We start from the raw sequence: 25,952 nt of genomic DNA on the forward strand, positions 1-25,952 counted from the left end.
GTGCCCCTAGCTTAGTCTTCCAATAAAGTCTGGTTTTGTTGTGCAATTTTGCAGAACGGTGGTGGATTTTAGGAATGCGTGTGGTGTTATACAGTAGAACTGTCTCTAGCTATGGCTTTTGCATGGTGCAGTCTCCTGTTACCGTCTTGACAAGATGGGAGGGAGCATTTCTTGTACACCTATTTTAACATGCCATGCCCTTTAGATGTTATCTCATTGCATTCTAACAGCTCCAAAAATGAAGATTTTAATCTCCATTTTTTTCTAGAAAGCAACTGAAGCTTGGAGAGACTGAGTAATGTGACCCCTCCTAATTCAAAGAGCCAAGGAAAAAGTAATTAATGCCATCGTAACATATTGTAAAAAGCAGCCACACTGGGGAGTAAGCTATGCAGAGGGTGCGGGTAGGCAAACCCCAACAGCCGGGAAAAATATTGGGTGTTTGTTTTGTATCTTATGTTCCAACAAACTGCTCTTTTAAAAGCTGCTTCCAAAAATGTAAATAAGGAGGGGGGACATTCAAGGGGAGGGAAAGGAGCCAGCCTATTAAGGGGATCTGGAAATCTGGTATTTCTGAGGAAGCATTAAGCAGCAGAGAAATTCAGAATATAAAGCGCTATCCCTTCCAGTTATCAAATGCACAATCTAAAAACAAACGACTTGTCATGTTTTCAGAGTCATGATGGCACAAGGTGGGCGTCTGTCATCACATCATACTGAAAAATGCATCTGAATACAAATCTCCAGAATTCTTCCCAGGACTCTCCAGAATGCCTCTCCTCGGCTCTTCTAATCCCTTCACTCCTGGCGCGTTTTCCCCGGCAGCGGCCATGGCTGACTTTGGATAGCATCTACTGAAATGTGCAGCCTCTTCCTCCGCCAAACCATCCACGAAAAGCACTTTCTATGGTTTTAGGTCAGTCCCTGGAATTGCTAGCTAAGTATTCAGACCTCCTTACTCTCACATGTGTTTCGGCATACCTCGTCACGCATTTACCACCCCGACCCCCTGGAGCAGAAACACTGAACTAAGAGAAACACATTTAGCTCTCTCTCTCTCTCTCTCTCTCTCACCCCCTTAGCTCTGCTGGGATTAGGCAAGTTAAAACTAGAAATATTAAAAGGGCTTATTCTTGCAGGTGAGACTCCCCAGTGCCTGGTGGAGCAGTCTCTGAAGGACACACGGCAACATTCTGGAGAGGAGCTGGACTAAATACCAGGTGGGCCAAGGGAGGGCAACCTTCACCCATAAGGGTTTCAAGTAAAGTAAGAACTTCCCTGATGGCATGCCTGTCTTCCATACTGCTCAAGCCCAACACTAGAGAGATGAAGGCAAGGTTGCAAAGAGGGAGGGTTGGAAGTCACACTAAAAAAAGAGAGAAAAAAATCTCACCAAGGAACCCTTCCCCCTTCCCACTGCACCCATGCAGGTCTCTCTGATCCAAGGCCTTCGCCTGGAGGCACTCTGCTACTGGGCTCTACTCCTAAGAGCAACACAGGATAAATTTGGTCTCTCTTGCACATGGAAGATACATGTAGACAGCCATCACGTCTTCATTATTCTGGTCAGAATACCCCACCTGTTTCAGCTCTTTTGTGGAAGAAATTGTTCCCACTTCTTGGCCATCTGATTCACCTGCTTCTGGGTGTCTTCTAGTTAATCAATGTCCATTAAAGCATGTAGCACCCAGGATGGACTCTCAGAGGGTCCAGACAGTGGTCTGAGCAGTGCCCAGAATGGCAGAACCATCACTCCTATTGTTCTGGAGACCTGGAGTTCTGAGCATTCTCAGGCCTACATTCCAGAGTGCACTGATATGATGCTCTGAAACACCCAACCAGGCTGCGGGCCTTGGGTCCGCGGGTGCTCACTGACCTCTGTCTTCTTCTCTAGACAATCCTCAGCAGTGGCTTCTGCAGCTCATGTCTCATGAGTCAGGTTGCTCCACATATTTGGAAGGCCCTTATTTAGGTCACCAGAAGTAAATTTTATATACTTTAAAACTATTGCCTGACCAGGCGGTGGTGCAGTGGATAGAGCATTGGACTGGGATGCAGAGGACCCAGGTTCGAGACCCCGAGGTCGCCAGCTTGAGTGCGGGCTTGAACCCAAGGTCGCTGGCTCCAGCAAGGGGTTACTCGGTCTGCTGAAGGCCCACGGTCAAGGCACATATGAGAAAGCAATCAATGAATAACTAAGGTGTTGCAACACGCAATGAAAAACTAATGATTGATGCTTCTCATCTCTCTCTGTTCCTGTCTGTCTGTCCCTGTCTATCCCTCTCTCTGACTTACTCTCTGTCTCTGTAAACAAATAAATAAATAAATATTAAAAAACAAACAAACAAAAAAAACTATTAACAACTGATTTAGGTCTTGCAAAGATCAAGAATTACTCAACCAGAATGACATTCATATTGAACTTTTAATAATGCACTGTGTTCATTGGCCTTATTTGCAATTATATGATTTAATAAAAAATGCCAACGTTTATTGAGCCCCTGCGGGCCAGGCATTAGGCAAATGCATTACATCACCATCATACTTAGTCCTCATAACACCACAATTACATAGGTGCTATTAATGTGCACACTTTAGAGATGGGGAAACCAAGGCTCAGAAAGATCAGGTGACTTGATCAGCTAGTAAGAGGCAAGACCAGCTTTCGAACACAGGCCATACCACAATACTCTCTCCCGGTGTGAACTGAGCTGTCCTCCTCTTCTGTCCCGTACAGTCTCCAGACCGTGGTACCAATCTGACAGCATTGATCACAGTATGCCTTGCATTAGAATTTTTGCTGAAATTCTTACATATTGCTACTTTTCCTAAATTAATTCACATACTTCTTTGCCAGCTTTCTTTACACAGAGTGGACCCTTCAGTTTAGAACTGAAACATCTTCAGAATGGAGTCCATTGAATCCTATTTCTTTTGACACTGCACTAATGCCTGGTATCAAGTTTTACCTGTAGTCTGGCCTCAATGAATGTTATCCTTACTGACACACATGTTGAAGAATGCACAGCATATAGCTACATCCACATATCTATAGAACTTCCTAATCATTTTCTTTTCTACCACATAAGCACGAAAAAGTACAACACATTGAAAGTATATAATTTTCTAAATAAAGCAAGCAAAATTCAACAAACATTTATTTTGTGCTTTCAAGACAAAAGCAGCTGTAGTGAAGAGAAGCTGTGACATAGACATGAATAAATGGGGTTCTGCCTTCTAGAAAGCGGTGCAAATGCCTGACTGGTGGTGGCACAGTGGATAGAGCATTGACCTGGGATGCTGAGGTCTCAGGTTTGAAACCCTGAGATCACCAGCTTGAGCACAAACTCATCAGCTTGAGTGTGGGGTCACTGGCTTCAGCATGAGATCACTGACATTGTCCCATGGTCACTGACTTGAGCCCAGGGTTGTTGGCTTGAGCAAGAGGTCACTGGCTCTGCTGGAGTCCCCTGGTCAAGCCACATATGAGAAAGCAATCAATGAACAACAACTAAAGTGTCACAACTACAGAGCTGATGTTTTTCATCTCTTCTCCTTCCTGTCTGTCTCTTTAAAAAAAAAAGAAAGAAAAAAATATAAAAAGCAAGGCAGATGCCACTCCCCAAGCTCATGAGTGCAAGGACCCTGTTGTTTGTATTGCTTTGTTTGTACCCAGTGTCTGGCCCTGTGCCTGGCCCCACAGATTTTGCAGAATACAGTGGTCCCTCGTCTGTTGCAGGGGTTAGGTTCTAGAACCCTTCTAGAACCCCCCCGCGATAGGCAAAAATCCACAAAATAGCAACCTTATATTTATTTCATTATTTATGTATATTTTAAGGCTTTTTAAACCCTCCCCTACACTCTTATAAACCTTTTCCACACTCTTATTAACCTTTCCAACACTTATTTTGCTTAGTTTACCGCAAAATTAAAGTAATAAATATATAAAAATACCTATATACTGCAAAATCCTGCAATACAGTGAAAAATCAGCAATATAAAATTTAGATATATACAATTTAAAAATCTGCAATACAGTGAGACTGCGAAAAGTGAACTGTGATATGGCGAGGGACAACTGGTAAATGTGTGTTATTAAATGCATTACTTTTCTCGAAAAACAACATTAAGTTCCTAGTGTGTGCCAGGTACTACACAAGGTATTTTTCACATGTGTGGTTTAAATTAAACCTCAAAACAATGCTATGTGATATGTTTTCATATCTCTATCTGTAGAGATGAAAACAGGCTTGAAACAAAAGTTCTCAACAAGGCGGACTGTGAGCGATGCTATGATACAGGCACTGTGTTCTGAGATGTAGCAGGAGAGCTCAGTTCACACTCGGATAACACCCTGCTCCCAGGGGCCTCACTCTTGATCCATAAAAATCATCTGACCTTTCCGTAAGAGCCAATCTTACTCTAAGTACACAACAGGATTTGCTGACAGCTGTGAGTATAGGCTCCTGGTCTGCAAAGCATCCCTTCACCTGACTCCACTGGGGTCATAGGCAGGAAGCAGGTGCCGATAATGCCCTGCGGAGTTTCACTTTGCAAGGAGTTTCACTCATGGGCCTCAGAGGCAACATCTTCCTGCCTTGGGTTGAAGATTTGAAAACCCCAACTTGAAGTGACTCTCTCAAGTTCATATAATGTGGTTAAACAGAGCCACATAATGGTTATTGGGTTTTGCAGGAGGCTTGGTTCCCTTTGTAGAGCAAAAACACAACCAGGAAGCAGCTGCATCAGGCACATGGCCTGTCCAAGGTAGCCCGAGGCTCAGAGCAGGGCTTCGCAAGCATGGATTGGCCTAGCAGGAGGAGCTGACTAAGATGCTTATCCAAAGGCCGGTGATCCTTGAGGCTGACACAGCCCAGTGACAGACAGAACCTGATCTGAGCTTCCCTGCCCCCCTCATGAGGCAGAAACTCATCCCACTTTACAGATAAAGAAACTGGCACTTAGAACACGGCAGTGTCCTGGCCAAGGTCAGACAGAAGGATTACAGTCAGAATTCAAACCTAGATCTTCCGTCTCCAAAGCCTATGCTGCTGCTTCTTGCTGCCTCATATTAAGCGCAGACCAATTGTTCTCCCTTAGCTCCATCCATCTACCCACTCACCCACCCATCCATCCATCTTACAAATAATTATCCAGTACCTTCAATGTAAATTCCAACAGAAAAGATGGACAAATACTGTTTAATTGCAAGCCAATATATTACGCCAAGTTATCTCTGCTGGATCAGGGTCTCAGGACCTGAAAATACCTTGTATGTTTATGTATTCTTTTTTATTATTTAGTTCCCCACCTTAAAAGTATAAGTTCTAACAGCCTTGTCTACCTTGTTCAATGCTTAGTTCCCGAGAGTCAGGAACGGTGACAGGGACAAAGTTGGAGTGACCGTCCAGTGAAGTAAAGTTGGGTGAAAGAACAGAGAATGGTGGACAAAGGATCCCCCCCAGGATGGCCTCTGAGAAGAAACAGCACAGTGAGGGAGCAAGGCCTTAAAGGTTCAGAGATGGGGACCACAGGCCCTGAGAAAGGATCATGTGTGACAGTTTAAAGAATGGCAAGAAGGCCCGGTGGCTGATGTGGAGTGACAGATGAAAGAGAAGCCAGAGGCAACTGGACTTCAAATCCCAGCCCTGCCACTTACCAGCTATGCACCACAGGGGTGGTTCTTGAACCTCTCTAAAGCCCTACCTCCGGGGTTCAACAAACAGTAAGTGACATAATACAGGAGAAGCTGAGCACACTTGTCTCTGTGGACCATGGGGGATGGTTTCTACCCACGGGTGCTCACAGCCAGTGACAGGGACAGAGCAATGGCGGTGTCCAGTGTTCATTACGCATCCTCCCCACACCAGTTGGCCTGCTGCCTATGCACCACCTCTACTCCTCCCAGCATCAGAACCTTTAAGAACCGGACTTGTGCGAAGGAAACAGACTCAGACAAGATAAAGTCCCCCAGATCTTTGGTAGCTGAGCTGGGTCGGGTCTGTGGGCCTGCAGAGCTGGAGGGCTGACCGGGGCACAGGGCTCTGGAAGCCAGCAGGTAACCTGGACTATGTTTGACATTATAACGGTGGTGTGGGCCCAGAGGAGGGAGCTCCTGGCTTGGCCTGGCTGCTTCATGCCAGGTGGCATTTCAGCTGGCCCTTAAAGGATCTGGCATCTGCCAGACGAAGGAGGAAAGAAAGGCACTTTGGACAAGGCGACCACCACCATTACAGACAAAGGCCCAAAGTGGGTTCTGGAAAAGGTGAGGAGTTCACCCACCCGTGACCCATGGAGTGGTGGGAGACAAGTGGGACAGGCTGTTGGGAGCAGACGGCCAGGGCCTCACCCACCGGGCCACCTCGCCTGGCAGGCTGCAGGCAGCTGGGAGCAGCTGTGGGGGAGTGACAGGACTAGCTTTGTTTCTGAGGGGGGGAACGAGAACAGGGAGCTCTCGACTTATGCAACACCTGAAGAAAACACTGCCTGACTTAGAAAGTGTCACTGGGTTTAATAGAAGGTGGTATTCACACTCGTTCTACCAACAGTCTTACAGGGCACTGTGCTGGGTCTATTTTAGGAACTCAAAGCTTGGGAAATGCTACATAAAAGAGTCGCTGTGCCACACACAGCTTCTGAGGGGGCACCAGCCCCAGGTCCCTGGGGGGAGGGGTGGTGTCAGAGCACACTCCAATCTCCCCTCCCCCACTCCACCCCGGACCCTGGTCATTACCAGTGAAGCCACCCCAATGTGGCCTGCTTCTCTCTCCCCTGGCACCAGGGAATACTTTCCTCTTGATCATTCTCTTAGGCCCTTTTCTCTGCCTCCCCACGGTGGTGACACACAGGACACACAGGATGTGGTGGGAAGCCTGGGCCCAGGAGGTGGGCAGTTGTGGCCTCTTATGGGGAAAACTCAAGTCAGTGGGTTGTCATGGTGACGCCACAGGCCCTGCCCCAGGGGCTGCTGGGTTCCAGGAAGGGGACCCTGCTTTGCTTCCAAGGAGTAGCCCCACCTTGTCCCTGCCCACCAAATGCCTACTGAGCACTGCCTGTCTGCCAGGCTCTGAGGACCTAGTGATGACCACGGCGGGCAAGGCCCAGCCCTCAGCAAGCTGTACCCTGTGATGGAGGCAAACATGAGTAAAAGAGATGGCTTCAAAGTATAAGGACGGTATTGAAGGAAATAAAGCCATGGCAAGGGACAGAGATGGGGTGGTGTTTTAGGTGACAGGGACCCTGAAGGCCTCTCGGATGAGATGATGTCAGAGTGAGTACAAAGTCCTGAGGTAGGTGCTGGCTGTGAGTGTGGGAGGAAGAGCCAGGAGCCAGTGTGGCAGTGGAGAGGGAGGTGGGGCAGTAGGAAGTGAGGCCTGGAAGTTAGGAAGGGCCCGGGGGACTTGCTGGCCATAGTAAGAACTTCACATTTCTTCCAAGTGCTAAGAAGCAATCAAAGGGTTTCAAACAGTGATTTTTACTCCACTGGCACAGAAAGGGTAGCCTCCTAGGGTATTATATTCATTCATCCCACCATTTGTTTGCTAACTGTTCAAAGAGTACCCTGTGCGAGGCACCAGGAGACACACACAGTAGGGACACAGCAGCAAGCAAGACAGTCACAGTTTTTGTCTTTGTGGAAGGGTTGGGTTTAGTGTGAGAGTCATCTATTAAATAATCACACACATAGAGGTGTTATTCCCGAGAGAGCCACAGAAAGTCAGGGAAGCTTCTCAGAGGAAGGAGGATGAAAGTGACAGCTAAAGAATGAGAAGGCATGAGGTTACTACCCCAGTTAAACAGGGAGGGAGGAGTGTTCCTATTGGATGGACCAGCATGTGCGAAGGCCATGAAGCTGGCAGAATGCTGCATTCAAAAAACTGACAAACATCCTGAGTGTGAATGCACACATTCCTTCAGGTAGTAATTTAACGTGTCTTTGTTGAGACTCTCCTGTTTGGCTGGCACTCTGTAAGATGCTATGGGGCGTGCACACATCAAAACCCTGCCTTTGTATTCAGGGCTGGGTTAAGGAGTCCTGAGTTTCTTCAATAGGGGGTTGGGAACTTCTAAACATATTTAACTAGAGTGTGGCATCAGCATAAAAGTTCTGAGGGCAGCTCCATCTGGTGCTGCTGAACACAATCTTAGCGGGAAGAGAACGGGAAGCAGGAGACCGTATCTCTTACCACCCAAACCTGGACACTTCTGAGACTGAAAACTGGCATTATTAATAGTTTTGCCAGGACCACATGTGTAAACCAGCACTGTCCCAAGCAAACCCAAGACTTAATGGTTTCACTTGGTAGGAGACCACTGCAAGAGTTCAGTAAGGTCTTAGTGGCTTGGACCAGAACTGATATAGTAAAATGAGAAAAGATAGGCCCTGGGCGGTTGGCTCAGTGGTAGAGCATCAGCCCGGCATGTGGATGTCCTGTTCGATTCCCTGTCAGGGCACACAGGGAAGTGACCATCTGCTTCTCCACCCTTCCCCTTCTCAATTTTCTCTCTCTTTCTCCCTCTCTTCTCCTCCCTTCCCACAGCCATGGCTCAGTTGGAGCAAGTTGGCCCTGGGCACTGAGGATGGCTCCATGGTCCCCACCTCAGGTGCTAGAATGGCTCTGGTTGCAATGGAGCAATGCCCCAGATGGGCAGAGCATCATCCCCTAGTGGGCTTGCCAGGTGGATCCTGGTCGGGGCACATGCAGGAGTTTGGCTCTCTGCCTCCCCTCTTCTCACTGAATAAAAAAAAAAAAAAAAAGAATTTAGTTCTGCCCAACTAACTATATTCACTCCTGTAGCCTATCCCCATGGCCCCAGTGTCTCTTCTTCATCTGCTGGAGTCTCGGTCACAGCAAGATGCAGGTGGGTCCAAGGTGACACTAATGGTGTCTCCTGGAATGTGGCCTCCCAAAGCAAGCACCATCATCTTCATCAACATCATCATCATGGAGCATCAGCTTTGTGCTTCAGTGATAGGTATTTATATACTAGATCGTATCATCTAATCATGGTAATGTTGGAAGTAACATTATTATCCCATTGACACAGATATGTGGCCAGGACAAGAGTGTGAATGGCTTGGTGCATGGCTATCCCCACAGCCCAGGCCTCAGGACGTGTCCTCAAGGTCATCTTTGTCTCTGTAACTGATTGGGGTGCCTAAATGCTACAACTTACACTGGAACAATTTATTATCTGCTTCAACACACTCTGGCCCAGGCCTGGTCCTCTGCAAAGATCAGGACAAGAACTACTTCTTCCTTCAACTAATCAATTTTCCTTCAGTGACACGATTCCAAGCCTGTAACCCCACTTGCCTTCCCTGCAGTTCTTGCTAAAAAGCACCCTCATCAGTTTGCCCCCTTTTACTTTTCTTCTTTTCCTCAAAACTCTGAGCAGTATTTTTGGCTCTTTCCTAATTCTAATATAGACTTTAAAAAAATAACCCTTCTCAAACTCCCACTTTATGTGTGCCTCAGTTTCCACATCTGTTCAATCAGAATATCTGCTTCATAAGGCTACAGTGAGGCTCAAATGATGGTGATGAGGATGCAGGCACAGTTTTAATAAAGGTTAGTGTGCTATCTAAACATAGGTGATGTTATTTCTATTACTATTCTTCTGCAAACACTCCTGCCTCCTCTGTGCTTTGTGATCTGCCCAACCACTCATTCTTTTTGTTTCTAGTTCCTCTCTAGACCCCTAAAGTGTCCCTGCTGCCTGTCCTGGCTCTCCACTTGTATCCTGGGGAATCTTTCTTGTGGGACCAGAAACCAGCAGGTGTCGGTACCCAAACCAGCCTTACTCTTTACCGCAGGGAGGAAGCCCCTCTGACTGGGCAGAGGGGTCCAATACAGAGGAAAGAGAACACCTGGCTTCTAAGCCTCGCTGCCTCGCCAGTTCTATGAACTTGACCAAGTACTTTAACCTTACTGTGCCTCAGTTTCCCTGTTCTAGTTATAATAACTACTATTTTCTGAACCCCCATTTTGTACCAAACACTGTACTACACTGTTTTCATAACTCTTCATGTAAGTACTTCATAAGTAGGTATTATTACCCCATTTTATAGACGGGGAAAGCAAGGCCCAGAGAGGAAGAAAGACCTGAATGAGAAAAGATGAGAAGCCAGGAGGATACTAATTCTAATTCTCTCCTTACAAGTGACTAACTCAGCTCTGCAACCACCGGCAAAATTACTTAACCTCATGAGCCTCAATTTCCTTCCTACAGAGTATTTTAAAAATTCTACCTTGTGAGTTATGATGAAGATTAGGAGAAATAATATAAGCTCCTTGAGAGCTGACTGTGCCTTATATACCAGCCCTCTTTCTGGCTACCTGTACTCACTCCCCTGCAGCCAGTGTCCCCGTGTCTCTTCCTCACCAGCTGGAGTCTCAGTCAAGGTATAATGCAGGTGAACTCAAGATGATATGAATGACATCTTTGAGAATGCAGCTTCCCAATGTAAGCACCACCATCTTCATCAACAACATAATCACAACAATGACTTGCCCAAGATCACACAGCAGTAAGCAGCCGAGACATTATTTGAATGACTCTAACCTAATCATTACGTATACTGTAACACCCATAACTATCCATGCCTTCAAGTCTCACTGTGAGTATTAAGTACTCACATAATACCAAACACACAATAGGTGCTCAGTAATGTTACAGCCCTTTCTCACTTTAGGACAACTCAATACATAAAATGGGCAAAAAGATTAATGAAGGCATCATTATTTGTAATATATGCAAGAATTAGAGAAGAAACCACGAGTGACACCAATGCCATTAGTTCATGGATCAGGAGCTCATCAACAGTCCCTGCAGATTAGAGGAAGTTAATGCTAAGGTATTCAGTGCCATCTCCTGTCGAAGATAAATTCAATGTAAAAGCAGATCTCTGCTCTGAAAATGTCCCTGGGAACACCAGATTAACATACATAATTGCATAACCAGGTTTTAAAATTTTCATTTCCCTTGACTTTTGGGGGGAGCACACCTACTACTTCCTAATGTCAACAGACTTTTTGTTTCTCTATTACTACAATATCATAAAAGCACATAAAAATCTGAAAAAGGTTATTGGATTCAAGGCTACTTACTCTGCACAGCATCTGATAACATTCAATTCTTGACATCATTTCTTTCCTAGGTTGTTGTTTTTTAACCTTTTCCCCAAACAGACTTTTGAGAAAGTTCATCAAACTATCCCTCTCTTTTCTCTTTCCTATGTTAATCTATTATAGAAATTAAATTTTAAAATGTTATAAAGAAAAACATACTCACCTACAAGCCCACCCTCTTAACAGGTAAACTACTTGTGCACATATGTGAACTGTAAACCCACTGAACATGCAATTTCTATTCCTTTTTCCCTCAACATTCAAACATGCAGATTTTTCCTATGTTGTCAGTTCTTGTATTTATCACTATTTAATAGAGATGCCCCATGTTCCACTGAGCTAATAGTATTTTTTATAATGTTTCAATGAACAACTTAGTGTATAATTTTTCTTTCTTTTGAATCATTTCCTGAGAATATCTAGGAGAAGGACAAGAAGCACATGGGTCTATTAACTAGCTACATGAGAACAGTCTGAATTATAGCCCCAGTACTTACTGGCTGGGATGTCTTCAGGCAACGTCTCTAAATCTCAGGGTCCGCTCACATAAAATGTGAATAATATCTGCCTGCCTCATCTTAGTAGTGTGGGATTTCAGAGAACAGATGCATGGGAAGCACTCAGCACGGTGCCTAGGACGGAGCAAGGTCTAGATGCATGGAACCATTGCTGACTCTCAGGTACCTGTTTATGATAGAGGCACTTTGTTTGTTTTAAGGACAGTGCAGCAGTCAAGAACATGGACTTTGGAGCTCAATTGTCAGGTTCAAGTCTAACTTCCTCACTGTATGACATTGGGCGAGTGACTCAACCTCCATGAGCCTCAATTTTTTTTCATCTGCAAAACAGGGTTAGTAATATAGCTCCTCATGGAGTTTCTATCAGAATTAAGTGAATAAGGCACAGACAGTGCTTACATGATCAGCACAATCATTCTTAGCTATTACAATTTTTATATCACTTTAGTCCCTTCCCTGTTATCACTCTTTCTGTTTGATACTTAGATCATTTGGTGAGAGGAACATGTCCCTGGAAGCCAGGAGGATACTAACTCTAATTCTCTCCTTACAAGTGACTAACTCAGCTCTGCAACCTCCGGCAAAATTACTTAACCTCATGAGCCTCAATTTCCTTCCTATAGAGTATTTTAAAAATTCTACCCTGTGAGTTATGATGAAGATTAGGAGAAATAATATAAGCCCCTTGAGAGCTGACTGTGCCTTATATACCCACTGACTCCTGCACATGGATGGTGCTGGGCACAGCAGAGAGGGCCAATGAGGAGAGAAGCAAAGGATGGAGGAAAGCGAAGGAAAGGAATGAATGAATGAAGCACCAACATCATGTCTGGCACTTAGTGGAGTCTCAAAAGAGTGTCAGTTCAGCCGGGCCTGTTGGAGGTGCAGTGGCTAGAACATCAATTTGGGACGCTGAGGACCCACATTTGAAACCCCGAGGTCACCGGCTTGAGCGCGGGCTCATCCAGCTTGAGCATGGGTTGCCAACTTGAGTTAGGATCATAGATATGATCCCATGGTTGCTGGCTTGAAACCCAAGGTCACTGGCTTGAGCAAGGGGTCACCGACTCAGGTGGAGCCTCCCGGTCAAGGCACATATGAGAAGCAATCAATGAACAACTAAAGCACCACAATTACAAGTTGATGCTTCTCATCTTTCTCCCTTCCTGTCTCTGTCTCTCTCTAAAAAAAAAATAACAGTAGTATTGAATGTAAACTGTAATTAAAAAATAAAATGTCAGAAAAAAATCTGAGCCCAGTAGGAGTGTTGTATAAATTTTGTTTTCTATTTCTACGCATTCCTTGCAGGGGAACAGGGAGGAGACAGGTCTTGGAAGCTGCTGGGGGAACACAAGGAGAAGCTAGTGGCACTAATAGTGCCTTCTATTTATTAAGCTTTTATAACATGCCAAGGCCCCATGCTGATCCCTTTTTATAAGTTATACTTCATTTAATCCTCACAATACCCTATAAGGCGGGCACTATGCGTGGTCCCACTCTACTGACAAGCAAACTTAGGCTCAAGAGGTTACCTAACTTGCTGAGTTTACACATCTAGCCCATGGCAAAGCCACTCCTCAACAAACCTATAGGATGCTGGAGCTGCTAATGATTCAATCAGTGATGGCAAACTCCCTGCTATTAATGATTGTATCCATGATTGCACCAAGTAGCACATTATGCAAATGAAATATGCTGTCACTTTAACACCAAGGTTTTTATGTTGAACCTGTTATAAGGGGAATATGTCTGTAAGTAAGTAGCTATGAAGCCCTGAAGAGGTGTGTAGCATGTCAAATTTGCCAAAGTTACTGGCAGGTGCCTGTGGGGACAGCTACCCAGTGGTGGTGGCGGGCTGAACTCAGTAGGTCTGAGAATGATTTGAGATGAAAGGCACACATTGCATGAAGGCGTTCCTGCAGGAAGGAGGGCCCATGGCGTCGTCAGCAGCTTGCTGCTGCCAAAGTCACATCGGGGTACCTGTGGCAGCCAGATGCCCACTGACACCCATCACAGTATGCTCCAAAGATCTGCGGTGTGAGCTGCTGTCTCCCACTAGGATCAGGGCTGACTTGACCTCATGGACTTCTTTATCACTAGAGAAGGTGAGCGAGAAAGGACATCTCTAAGGTCTTCCTTCTAGTTCCAGGTTTTAGGAGGCAAGGAGGCAGCCTGACCTTGAGATCAGACTAATCTGTGCTCAAATCTAGGTTTGACACCAGCTGTTTGTCCTAGACATGTTCATTAAGCTTTCTGAACCTCAGTTTCTTATCTGTAAAATGGGGGAAATAATGTCATAAGTTCAGCATAAGAATAAAATGAGGTAAAACACGCATTAGCGTTTTTAGCACAGTGCCTAATAAAAATTATAAATTTCATTACTCAGTTTGAGCTGTACACTTGAAACATGCACCCCAAATTCAGTAAAAAAAAGGGAGTCACTTTAGTTTATAAAAAGTAATAATTTTGAAAATAATGTATCAAGTCAGCCTGCCATCAATTACCAAAGTGATTTTAAGAGTGTTTTCTCCTTTTGTCCCATCCTCCCTGGGTCCCTTCCTTCCTTCTATTTTTCCTTTCTTCTTTTATTTACTTATTTAATTTACTGTGTTTACATAGATTCTAGTGTCGCACCAAATGCATCCCTCCCCCCCCCCCATTATTTTTTCTTTCTTCTGAAAAATGATCTAATTATCTACCTAGAACAGACTGGTGGTTGTCAGATGGAGGAGGGTTGGGGGATGAGGTGAAAAGGTAAAGGGATTAAGAAGTACAAGCTGGTAGTGAAAGAGGAGTCACGGGGACATAAAGTACAGCACATGGAATATAGTCAGTAATATTGGGTACTAGAAATATTGGGGATCACCGTGTAAACCACCGTGCTATCCACCTGAAATGACATAAAATAATATTGAATGCCAACTGTAATTAAAAAATTAAATGAAATCGGAACTATCTACAATCAAACTATCTACTATAGTTTGGGTGTTTTCATTATTTTTCTTTTTTAAAATATCTTTTAGCACCAAGAAAAACTCTAAACAAAACAGGATCCACAGGGAATCCTTCCCATAGGTTGCTCATTTCTTGGATTCCCCAGGACCTCTCTGCCCCTGTGCTTTCCGGGCTGTACCCTGGCTCGGCCAGCTCTGTGCTGGGTGCACGCCCAGTACATGCGCGGGTCCAGGCCAGGCCTGGAGGCCCTGCCGCCTCCCACACTCCCTTCGCTCCCTCCGCTGTGCCCTGTGAGGTGGCCGAGACGAGCATGTCCTGCAGCCTGGGCACATGGAGGAAACCCCAACGAAGCAGAAAAATAATTCATTCTTGTAATCACTGCAAAGTTTTCAAACTTTAAAACAGAGCCTTGATGAAAATAAAAGCTGGTGGTTTGTTTTTTTTTTCTCTAAAAGCCTGGCATTTCTGAAAAGATCCCCTACCCAACCACAGCAACCTCAAAACCTCTGCTCACTGAATTGAAAATAAAAGTTCGTGCAGACCAAAGGCCCTCTCACAACAACAGCGCCATGCTTTCGAAACCTTCTCTCCAACACTGACGAGCTGTGATGTTTCAGCTGAGGGCCTGCAGCCCTCTGGAACCTTTCTCCCCCGTGAACTCCCAGAGCTTTCTCAGCCAATGCTACTTCTTTTCTAGGATGTCAAATAACACTTTATGGAGAAACGGTTTTGCTTTTGAAAAGGAGTCAAGTAAACGAAATAAAACTCCTAGAAACAGAAAATGTAAGGATGATACAAAATTAGTTGATTCTATTTTTCGACGAAGAACTTTTAGAGGTTTTTTAATTCTCCCCTGACCCCATTCAAGATATGTATATCATCAGCAGAACTGACACAACAAAGAAAACAGGGCAAAATGGTAAAACAATCACTCAATTCCATAGGAAATAGGTTTGCGTTTGTGTCATGGTTCCAATTCTGAAACTGTAAAATCCAAATGGTTTCAACAGGAACTTGATGTACCCGTGAGTATTTAGAATTGGTGAAAAAACTATAAAAATGTTACATCTATGAACATTCCAAATTTAGACTAATCATTTGGAAAAAGATGGTGTGGAATTCAGAAAAAAAATCACTCATGCTCATTTTTTAAAATGATAAATTCTAGAACTGCAACTTCAGAAACGTACTTCCTTTTTCAAAAGTCTAATATTAGCTTGACATGATGATTTCAAGGCACTCACAAGAGTCAAAACAAACGCGCTGACATCATTTTTTTCATAAAATGCATCTGTGACTCAAAAATTAGATGCTGGAAGTGTAATTAGCAATCACTAATCACTCTTTAGAGTATTCAAATGACATTTTCAAAATCCAGTGCTAGAGCAGTTCACTTGCAGTGAGTGATAGTATATTTTCTCCAACATGATGAATTCAGGAGATTGATGCTTATGAAATGTTGAGTCTCCATTTCAATTAAATAAAAATCTGATAAATTCAGCAATCTCAATGAGGTTGCATCTAAATAACGCTGACCTTGAACATAATTGCATAATCGGAAAACAGTACGCAAAGTGCTCACTAACCTTCCCTGGATCACAGCCTTTTTAAAGATTTTCTTATCCCTTTAGATTCAAACAAAACAACCATGATATAAACACAACATGTCCAAGTTTACCTGTCGACTAGTAATTACTGATCGGCAGCAGAGAATGCTTTTAAGTTTTATTGAGATTCACCAACCACAAAAAATAAAAACTATCTACATATTTTATAGTAATTCTGCTTTGTGGATCGGATCTGACCCACAGAAACTGCATAACCTACTGGCACAGGTCAATCTAGCCCTCAGTGCCAAAATACAGACCATATTCAATGGAAAACATGACTGGATTTAATTATTTTCTGCTTTTTATGATCTCTCTCTCTCTCTCTCTCTCTCTCTTTCTCTCTCTCTCTAAGGAAGCTGTTAACATTTCAAAAACTCAAAAACCACATGTAGGCAAAAATCAAATTAGAAAGACAGAAACAGAACAAATGGACATTTTTTTCTTTACATTAAAAAATACGCAAGAAATACAAAAGAACTTAACACTTCCTCTGCATCCTGCTAAAAGGAGTTTCAGAGAATGTTTCATATGAAACTGAGTTTTCCACTTCCTGAAAATCAAGTGCAAAATGGTTCAGTCTTTAACACAGTAATGCTTATGAGTATTGGGGGTGGGGGAGAATGTGGGTCCTCTCATTCCAGAGCTGGGAGGGCCCCCAACAGAGGTGTGCAACATATGGCTCCTCTGCGTGATCCATGGAGCTCTCCTCCAAGATTCAAATTCCAGTCAACAGGTGTTCCTCTACAAGCACACATTTTCTACTTCCTTGAACACACGGGAAAAACATAAGGATGAAATCATGGCAACTGGGAGCATGTCAAATGCCTTCTTCATGGGGAAGGTTGAGAAATGAATTAATCCCTCAGTCTACACCCTTCAGAAAATAATGATTTCTCTTGACCTTAGAACTGGGTCTATGTCTACAGTTTAATTTTTTTCTCAGGATCTTATACCCTTTGCCAATTAGGGGCATTAGAAACACCAGATAATTACTATATGTAATAATAAAGTCTGCCATTTACTGAGCAAGTTCTAAGTGCCAAGCTTAATTTTATGTATACAATCTCATTATGATCTTTAAGCCAACCTAAGAACGTAAGGAATAGATATTTTCAGAAAGAATGGAATTGAGGCTTAGAGAAGTTAGGTCATTTGCCTTGGGTCACACAGCTAGAAAGTGACCAGGCTGGGATTTAAATCTTGGTCTGTTTCATGGCAAAGCTCACGTTCTTTTCATTAAGTCACACCACATTCACCTGAAGCATGGTAATACATATCTGTGAATGACTTTTAGCTGCAATACAGTTTGTTAAATTACCTAAAGGTTACCTATATTATCACATTACAAAATGGTTTTTGCATCATTAGTTTTACTGAGGTGTCTGTATGTGAGCCAGAATGAAGCCTTGACATCCTCAGAGACAAAGCAAATGTTAACTCAAGTTCAAATGAATCAAATATTAACTGAACTTCAAATGAATCCCGAAAAAGATTATAGCACATTTCACATGTGTGGTAAAGACAAGAATGCTTGATGTCCCTGTCTTTGCCAACAATAATTTAAAATTTTGTGTCCATAGTTTAAAGGACCATCCAAACACTTTAATATAGGCAGGAAATAACAAGTTTGTTGCTTTTGCTAAAATGGGATATGCTTTATTGGACATCCCTCCCACCACCTTCTCCCTTACTGAGACAGAAAAGAGATCGGTATGTAGCCTTGTAACTAAGAGTATAGATCACATATAGTGTAGGCCACCTATGCCCTTCTTTTTTTTATTTTTTATTTTATTTATTCATTTTAGAGAGGAGAGAGAGAGACAGAGAAAGAGAGAGAGAGAGAGAGAGAGAGAGAGACAGGGGAAGAGCTGGAAGCATCAACTCCCATATGTGCCTTGACCAGGCAAGCCCAGGGTTTCGAACCGGCGACCTCAGCATTTCCAGGTCGACACTTTATCCATTGCGCCACCACAGGTCAGGCTATGTCCTTCTTGAGTAACCTTTACCTTCCTCAGTTTCCTGTTGCATAAAATGGAGTAGATAATAATAGTACCCATAACATACATTTAAAAATATAATTAATAATGCATTTAAAGCACTGAGTGCATGCCTAAAATATGAAAGGCATTTAATAAACATAAACTTTAAAAAATACAAATAAAATCTAGATTTCTTGCATTCCACCTCAGGAAAATTAGGCACACACCATCAAGATTGATCCTGCTTCTTATGCAAGGTATGTTTCTGCCGGCCCAATGGCTAGAGCCCAAAACTCTCTGAACACCTTACTGACTTTCATTTCTGTCATTAGCCCATTTAAACTGTGAATAATAATAATTCCTTTTTTATAGTATTGAGGTTAGCATCACATAAATAATGTATTTCAATAAAAATGCTCACTAGCAAAGTGAAGACATACAGGAAGCATTGAATATGTGGTATCTATTACCACTTTCACATTTCCTGCTTAACAGCCCTATTAGATAGTTGTATCAGTTTCATAAGAAAATTGAGGCTTAGAAATTTTTAAGCTAATAATAATCTATTTCATAAGAAAATTGAGGCTCAGAAATTATTTAGCTAATAATTAAGCTAATAAGAAATTATTCCAGACCAAAGGCACACAGCTATACGTGGCAGAAAGGCACTCTGTGAAAGGCATTCCCCCACCCCACCATCACCGTGCTCTGTCCTCGTGGCTCCAGACAGTGGTTATTCTCTTCATGTGCTTATCACTCACTGAAATGATCTATTTGTGTGTGTGTGTTCTTGTTTGTCTGCCTAGAATTTATGCTCTGGAGGAACAGAGATGGCATTTTGTTAAGCTCAGCATCCAGCAAAGTGGTGGGCACATAGGAGACACATGGTTTCCTTGAGTGAATGAATGAATGAAGCAAGCTAAAATCTGTCCAGAATTTACCTATGGCCACTATGATGCACTGCCTCCCATTACTCCCATCATTTAAACTCCTCTTCAAACGCAGAATCACATAACTCCTTCGAAGAGGTTTTCTCTGTGATTCTTCACTCTCATCAGTATGTTCCCCTTCTCACCAAGTGGGATTCAGATCCACCTCAAGGTCCAGCAGTGCCCAGATGAAGTGGGCTGGGTAGGGCAAGCAGAGAAGTTTCCCCGGTCTGGTCTCCAGTCTAGCTCTGCTACATACAAGCTGTGACCCCAGGCAAGGTCCAGACCCTCTTCCATTTTAAGAAGGGGCAACACAGGCTTAAATGGTCAATGTGTGAACAAGTGCCTGTTCCAGGGCTGACACACAGTGGGTACTCAACAAGAGAGAGCACCCATGCTCTCGTCAACTACAGTCTGCAGTCCTTGGCAGCAGGAGCCACGGCCCTGTTCATCCCCCAGGTCTGCCACCTAACACGTGCTCAGTACGTAAGGCTGAAGAAGACCTCTGATAAGTTCACCCAAAGATTATTTTTTACTTTTACCTGGCACTTTCAAATAATCTATCTCTTGGTTCATCCTCGGTCCCCTAAACCTTAATAAAATTGCAAAGATACATAAAATAGAGTGGAAGGAGTAAGAACAACATCAGAGACTTCTCTCATGTTCTGTACCCACAGAGCCTTGGAATTCTGCAGATGAAAAGTGTCCCCAGTGACCCGTAGAACATGTGGGATAGTCTCTCAGGACTCTGCAAGTGGAGACCTGCTATCTGGAATCCCAACTTATGATGCCACCATTTTATACCTTCTCAGCCCTTTTGGCAAGGACACCATGGCAAACAAAAACAGAACCTGACTTAGAATCACGATCTTACTATATTCGAAATGGAAAAACCTGTGCTTGATGCAGGTTACAATAATACCTCTCTCGTGAAGCACTTGTAAGGATCAATGACCATAAAACTCCTCTATAAACAAAGTACTGGGAAGAATTCATCATATACATGCCAGAACACATATACGAACAGAGACATGTAACTGAGTGCTAGAAGTGTGGGTAGACCATAGCTATCACCATCACTATGACCCAGCCATTCATTTACAGCTGAGGGGGAAAAGGAAAAAGGAAAAGGAATGGGTCATCTGCTCAAATTATTACCAGGAAGGGTCGCTATATATGACAACAGCCTGGCCTCTTTCTAAAAGCTTGGGCAAGGGGAGGATAGAGTCTGGTTTTCCTTTGACAGAAACATTTTGTCACATTGGCCAGTGTTTATTTCTCTCCAACTTACTGCAGGTCTGTGATACTGGCTTCACCACTCACAGGTATTTCAACGTTTCCTAAACTGACATTGGATACAGCTCCATCCATTCTAGTATCTTTTAGTTAAGTCCATTTGGAATGCAAGGAGTTGGCCAAAGACCTAAGGCATGTACCTCAGGTATCCTTGTGAAAAGAAAGAATAGGCATTTTAAAATGGTTACCCAAGGTTCTAGATTCTTAAAACCCCAATGACTTTTTTTAAATGTTTCCGTTTATTTTTAGTGTGGGGAGAGATTCACTAATTGTGTGATGTATCACAGTTCAGATAGTGGTGACCATGCTTCCTGGATTCTATAGTAAAGAGGGATAGGTTTAACTTGTCACAGAATCCCAGATCATGAGCTGCCTCACCCTTCATATTACAAGCAAGAAAAATTAATCTTGGAAAGGCTAGATTAGCCTGAAGGAACGTTACAAGTGGCTGAGTTGGAATTATAACTCAAGAGTTTTCCCCACCGTACGAAGGGGGGGGGATGTCGGACAGGCTCTCCTTTCCACCAGCCCGGCTCCAAGATTTTCCTGCCTTATCTGATCTCCTCACACTGTCAGACCGGTCGGAGAAGGGGTTTGGGGGAGCTGAGAAATTCATCCTGGATGATCCACGGGTCGTGGGGGAGAAAAGCCAGAACCTTCACGTTGGTGAGCCTGTGGCTTGTGAGCGAAGCGAGGGCACTGCCCAGCTGGCCCCTAACCTCGAGATAGGGAGGGAGGCTGGAAGAGAACCCGAAGAGGGTGAGAGACAGGGCTCGCAGGGGGCTGGGAAAAGGTGTAGCTGCAGGAGAGAAATTAGAGACCTCGGTGCTTCTGGGAAGCGGTCTGTCCCGTTCCCACAGAGCGGCGGGGAGGCCCCGGGAAACTCCTCTCTCCGGCTCGCACTCGGCCCTTTGTTGTCGGCCTCTGCCTCTCGCTCGTGCCCTCGGGTCCCTGGCCCCCCTGAAGTCACCCCAACTGCACTCATAATATTTTGCTTTGCACTGGGTCTGTTTTCTGCCACCAACTTCCAACAGTCTCCATGGCGACGCCCTGAGGAGGGGGCGGACGCGGCTCCTGAGCTCCCAGGGCCTAGCGGCGCGGCTGCCCTGCGAACTTTTCCGGGTCTCCGGGTCTCCGGGTCCCGCAAGCGCGGTGGGAAATGCTGCCGCGCAGAGGAGTGTGCGGGGCTCCCGGCCCGGCCTGCGCGCTGTGTCCGCGCTGGCGAAAGCTGGAGCCTCTGGACCTGGGGCCCCGGGACCAAGCGACTCTCACTTGCCCCAACTACCAAACCCAGACGCCGGCGCTCGGCAGGTGGCGAGGGCGGTGGCGCTCGCCCCCCACTCCCGCTGGCCACACACACACGTGGAGGGAGAGATGGCCTAATATGGGCGCGGGAGCAAAGCGCAGGCCCCCGGCCCCTCGCTGCCCCGAGCCCGCAGATCTGGTCTCCGGGACGGAGAAGGCAGCTCCTTGCTTAGGGCGGAGCCCGAGAGAGTGGCGGAGGCCAGAGCCCCCTTCCCACCGGGGCCTTCACTGCCCCCTGGGCCTCGCGCCCAGGCCGCCGAGTGTCCTCACCTGGGGGCCCACGGGCCCAGGGCGGGCCTTGTGCTGGGCTGGCACCTGTGGACCAGCGGCCCGGGAGACCCAGGTCCGGCTCCAGTGGCACTTTAGCCATCCTGGGTCTGTACACTGGCGATGGGATCAGAGAGTGGGTAGAGGCAGAAGGTTCTAGCACACGCTCAGCGGCGCCCCTCGCTAACGCGCCGTCCGGGTTCACGAGAAACAACCCTTCTGTTGCGTAGGCGACCAACCTGGCCCCAGCCCCACGCGCACAAGTTCTAAGCGGCCTAAAATTCTACCTACTTTCCTCTTCGTTCTCGAATTTTCGGGTACCTTCAGTACAGAGCAACGCTCGCCTGGGCAGGGCGGCTCAGAATGACCCACAGGCCAGAAACACGTAGGCGCCGCGGGCAGCTCGCGTGGGGCCGGTGGGCCCCGCGGAGCTCTGCGCTCGCGTGTGTGCGGCGTGGGCCGCGGCGCGGGCCGGGTGAAACGTGCGCCCGCCCCAGCCGCGAAGGGCGCGCGGGGCCGACGGCGCGCTGACGGCCCCACGCGCGCTCTGGCGGCCCCACGCGCGCGCTGGCGGCCTGCGCCGTCTGCCTGGGCCCCGAGGCGCGGCGGGGCTCCGCGGAGAGGGGTCGGCTTTGTCGAGTTTGCCGCGAGCGAGCTGAAGGCCCAGGAGGCGCGCGCCGGCTCCCCGGCCGCCCCCGACGAGGCCATTGTCTTAGCCCCACACTTGTTGAGTATTTTGGAAAAACTTGAGGAATATATTACCGGCTCGGTGCTCGGAACAAAGGGGCGCGTTTCCTCAGGTCACGCTGAAGTGGCCCCCAGGCAGACCACTAGAGCCGCGGCCCCTGCAAAGCTGCTCTCCCGCGCCGAGGCACTTCGCGGGGATTTTCCTTTCAAGAGGAGGGGACTTAGGCCCGGCTGGCCGGCCTCTCTCAACCAGGACACTCCCGGCTTCGCCCTGGCACTTGCTGCGAGACGGTTATTCGAGTCCTTTCGGAATGAAATAATAATAATGACATTCGTGGTTCTGGTCGCGCGCGATCTGCTGTAAAAGGAGCAGAATCGAACTGCTCCGGGTAGCGCCACTCTCAGCAAGCCTGGGAGTAAGAACCTTTACATAACAAGGGCGACTCACAAGAAAAGCTAATTGGATTAAGTTCTCTGGAAGGGAGGTGAGGAAAAGGCTCCTGGACCGAACCGCGCCGAACCGCACTTCCCTTGTCTGTCTTGCAAGCCCGAATGAAATGTCACCTGGTGCGCCCCCGTGTCATTTCTTCACGCTACTATTTACCAAAACTTTTGGTTTTGAGTTTGGGATGGCTATTTAGGCGTCTCAGTTGTTCAAAAGGGAAAAGACAGTGGATGGCGTAAAGATTTCGGTTTCCCAATTTGGGATGTTTGCAGTTGAGGTAAAAGTGACCAGGTGCCCCCAGGGCCATCAGCTGCGTGAAAAACAGAAATCAGAACGTTTCCACGGCCCCAAGGACGCACGAAAACGCTCCTGTAGTGTGGAAGGGGCGGCTCACCTCCAAGCTGAGCAGCAGCGGGTGTCAGGTGCGGGGAGCCCCCAAGTTCCTACGTGGGCCCTTAGCAAATACTTGGCGCAAACAGTGCAGACGTGGGTTTAATTTTTTATTCAAGGATCTTTGACTCTAACTGGGATGCTTAGGAGGTGCGCAGTGGAGAAAGCACTTGACATGAGAATGTGGAGGGAGGGGCTGTTCTTTCCTCGCTGGGTGCCTTCTTTGCCACCAGCCGAGAGAACCCAAGCAGGGCCCGCCTCGTACCCGCAGCCGGTGCGCGCAGCAGGGGACGCCCTTCCTTGCCTTCGTTTACCATTGCATGGAGTACAGGCTGCGGAGCTCAGCCTGTACTCACTCCCAGGGGGTCCACACCCACCCGGGAAAGCGCAATGGAAGAGGAACTTGGCTTTTGGGATCAGACATAGACAGCTACCCTGGAAAACTGCAGGTCTCCCTGGTCAAAGGGGGTGGTGTTCTGGCCACCTCGGCAGAAACCTGGGTGCGTGAGGTGAGGGGGCTGGAAATCTGTCTACAGGCACCAAAGAAAGACCATCTGGGTGATGCCCGGATAACCCCTACTGTTTCCTCACACCCGCTCCAGCTGCTTTGGGGTGGAAACGTCCGGTGCTGTTTGTTTATTTGCTCAGGGAATGGGATTGCGTGTGTTAGGGGGTGGCAGAGGCTGGAAGGCACTTGTTGCTCCATACATCCTCCCAAGCCGAGCGTCAAGCTGCCGCCTCAGCCCAGGCTGCGCTCACTGCCCTGCTTCGGCCGGTCCCAGCCCCATCTCCCTAAGAAGCCCCGAAGCTGCCACCGAGGCTGCCACCGAGCGCGGATAGGAGTAGACTGCTTGGAAGACTGTGGTAGGAGGAGGCGAATTTCTCCCACCTGCAAGGGACGTAGGGAGCATAACTCAGATCTAGAACTTTGGTGGCTCCTCAAAGGTGCTAGAAATGGGAGGTGGCAAGGCTATGCTGGATAAAGAACCGAGACCCCGGGCTTTTCTGTTGTAAGAGATTTCTTGGCTTCCTTCCTCAGTTCTTACAGATCGCCACGACCCCAACCAAAACTAACAGCCCACAGCCAATAGCCGCCAAAAGTGCCGAACAGTTTGCAGACCCTGCCGCCAGGCCTCGCCGGTTGCGCTGTGTCCTGCTCTCCCTCCAGAGTCACCACCCCGGAGCGGAGCGTGTCGTTGGGTGTCCCTTCCCTGCAGGGAGGCTACACCCGGCCTCGGGCGGCCTGGGGCTCCCACCTCCCGACCCGGCGCGGATTCCCCAGGACCACCTGGTTCGCCATCGCCACTCCCTCCAGCGGCGGGGCTCCACCAGCCCGAGCCTCGGGATCCACCTCCCAGGGACTGCACGAAGTCGTGGCCCTATTCCGCCTCTGGGGCGTTCCACTGGGCTCCCTGGCCCTCGCCACCGGCCCCAGAGCGCACCGCTATTCCGGGCCCCCACCTCAGGGAGGAACTGCGTCCGGGAGGGGCAGTCGGCTCGCAAAGTTTCTTTAAGTGGCACCTCGAGCTCGCCGCGAGCCAGCGAATCTTTATGTAACTTTGTGTCCGGGGCAAGCAAAAGCGCGTTCCTCAGCGTGCGCGCGCGCACACACACACATTTGCACACACACTTCCACGCATCCACTTGCACAATCGCACTTCGCGCCGGATTGAAAACTTCTGCACGCTTTCCGTTATTTCCTGGGGTTCCACTGTCAAGTTGACCTTTCTGAACTTTTTGCAACTCTTTCTGAAGTTGTCCCTCTCTCTTTTCTTCACCTCCCAATGTCTCCCCCCCAACCCCCACCAATAGGACTAACCTGTGGAATCCATGTCGGGTTCCTCCAGTAACCCACAATGCATGCTCTTCCCATGGACAGCACAGGCGCCCCCAAAAGTCCTGATGTTTGGGGATCCCCTGTGCTAGAGCCGCCCAGGGAGGAAGGGAGTGAGGAGGGGAGAAACAGCAAGAGACGCAGAGAGTGCAAGGGCAAAAGGATAAAGGAGGAAAGGAAAAGAAAGAGAAAGAAAGAAAAGAGAAGAGAAGAGGAGGGAGGGAGGGAGGAGAGAGAGAGAGAGAGAGAGAGAGAGAGAGAGAGAGAGAGAAGGGGAAGAGCGCAGAGAAGGGGGAGAGAGAAAGCGGGCAAGCGAAGGGACACTCAGTAATCCAGCCGGGCAAAGCCAAACCCGTCAAAATGTTTGCGGATGTTTCATGGGAAAAAGCATCATTTTATAGGAGCCCCGATGGGAGCAATGTCATTGATAGGCCAGCCGGCCTGATGAATGGCCGCTCGTCAGATGGGGCCGTGGCGAGGCGCACTGTGAAGCCCATTGTGGGCCTGTTTTGAATAAGAAAAGCCGCCTCCGAAAAGGGGGGCTCGGAGCGACGCAATCCCAGCCCTCCGACTTCCCCCTTCTATTATAGCATTAGCAACGTTTT

General features: G+C 46.9%; 1 protein-coding gene across 2 annotated transcripts in view; it reads right to left on the reverse strand.

Annotated features, from left to right (window-relative positions):
- The window catches only part of RFX4 (regulatory factor X4), a 165,805-nt gene extending 140,113 nt beyond the window's left edge, over positions 1–25,692 (reverse strand). For both annotated transcript variants that reach the window (XM_066356036.1, XM_066356026.1), the window contains exon 1: positions 25,333–25,692. In XM_066356036.1, coding sequence (XP_066212133.1) covers positions 25,333–25,375 — 43 coding nt within the window. In that variant the 5' untranslated portion in view covers positions 25,376–25,692. The remainder of the gene's footprint in view (positions 1–25,332) is intronic.
- Positions 25,693–25,952: the final 260 nt, after the last annotated feature.

This window comes from Saccopteryx leptura, chromosome 1 (genome assembly GCF_036850995.1).
Source record: "Saccopteryx leptura isolate mSacLep1 chromosome 1, mSacLep1_pri_phased_curated, whole genome shotgun sequence".
Taxonomy (NCBI): domain Eukaryota; kingdom Metazoa; phylum Chordata; class Mammalia; order Chiroptera; family Emballonuridae; genus Saccopteryx; species Saccopteryx leptura.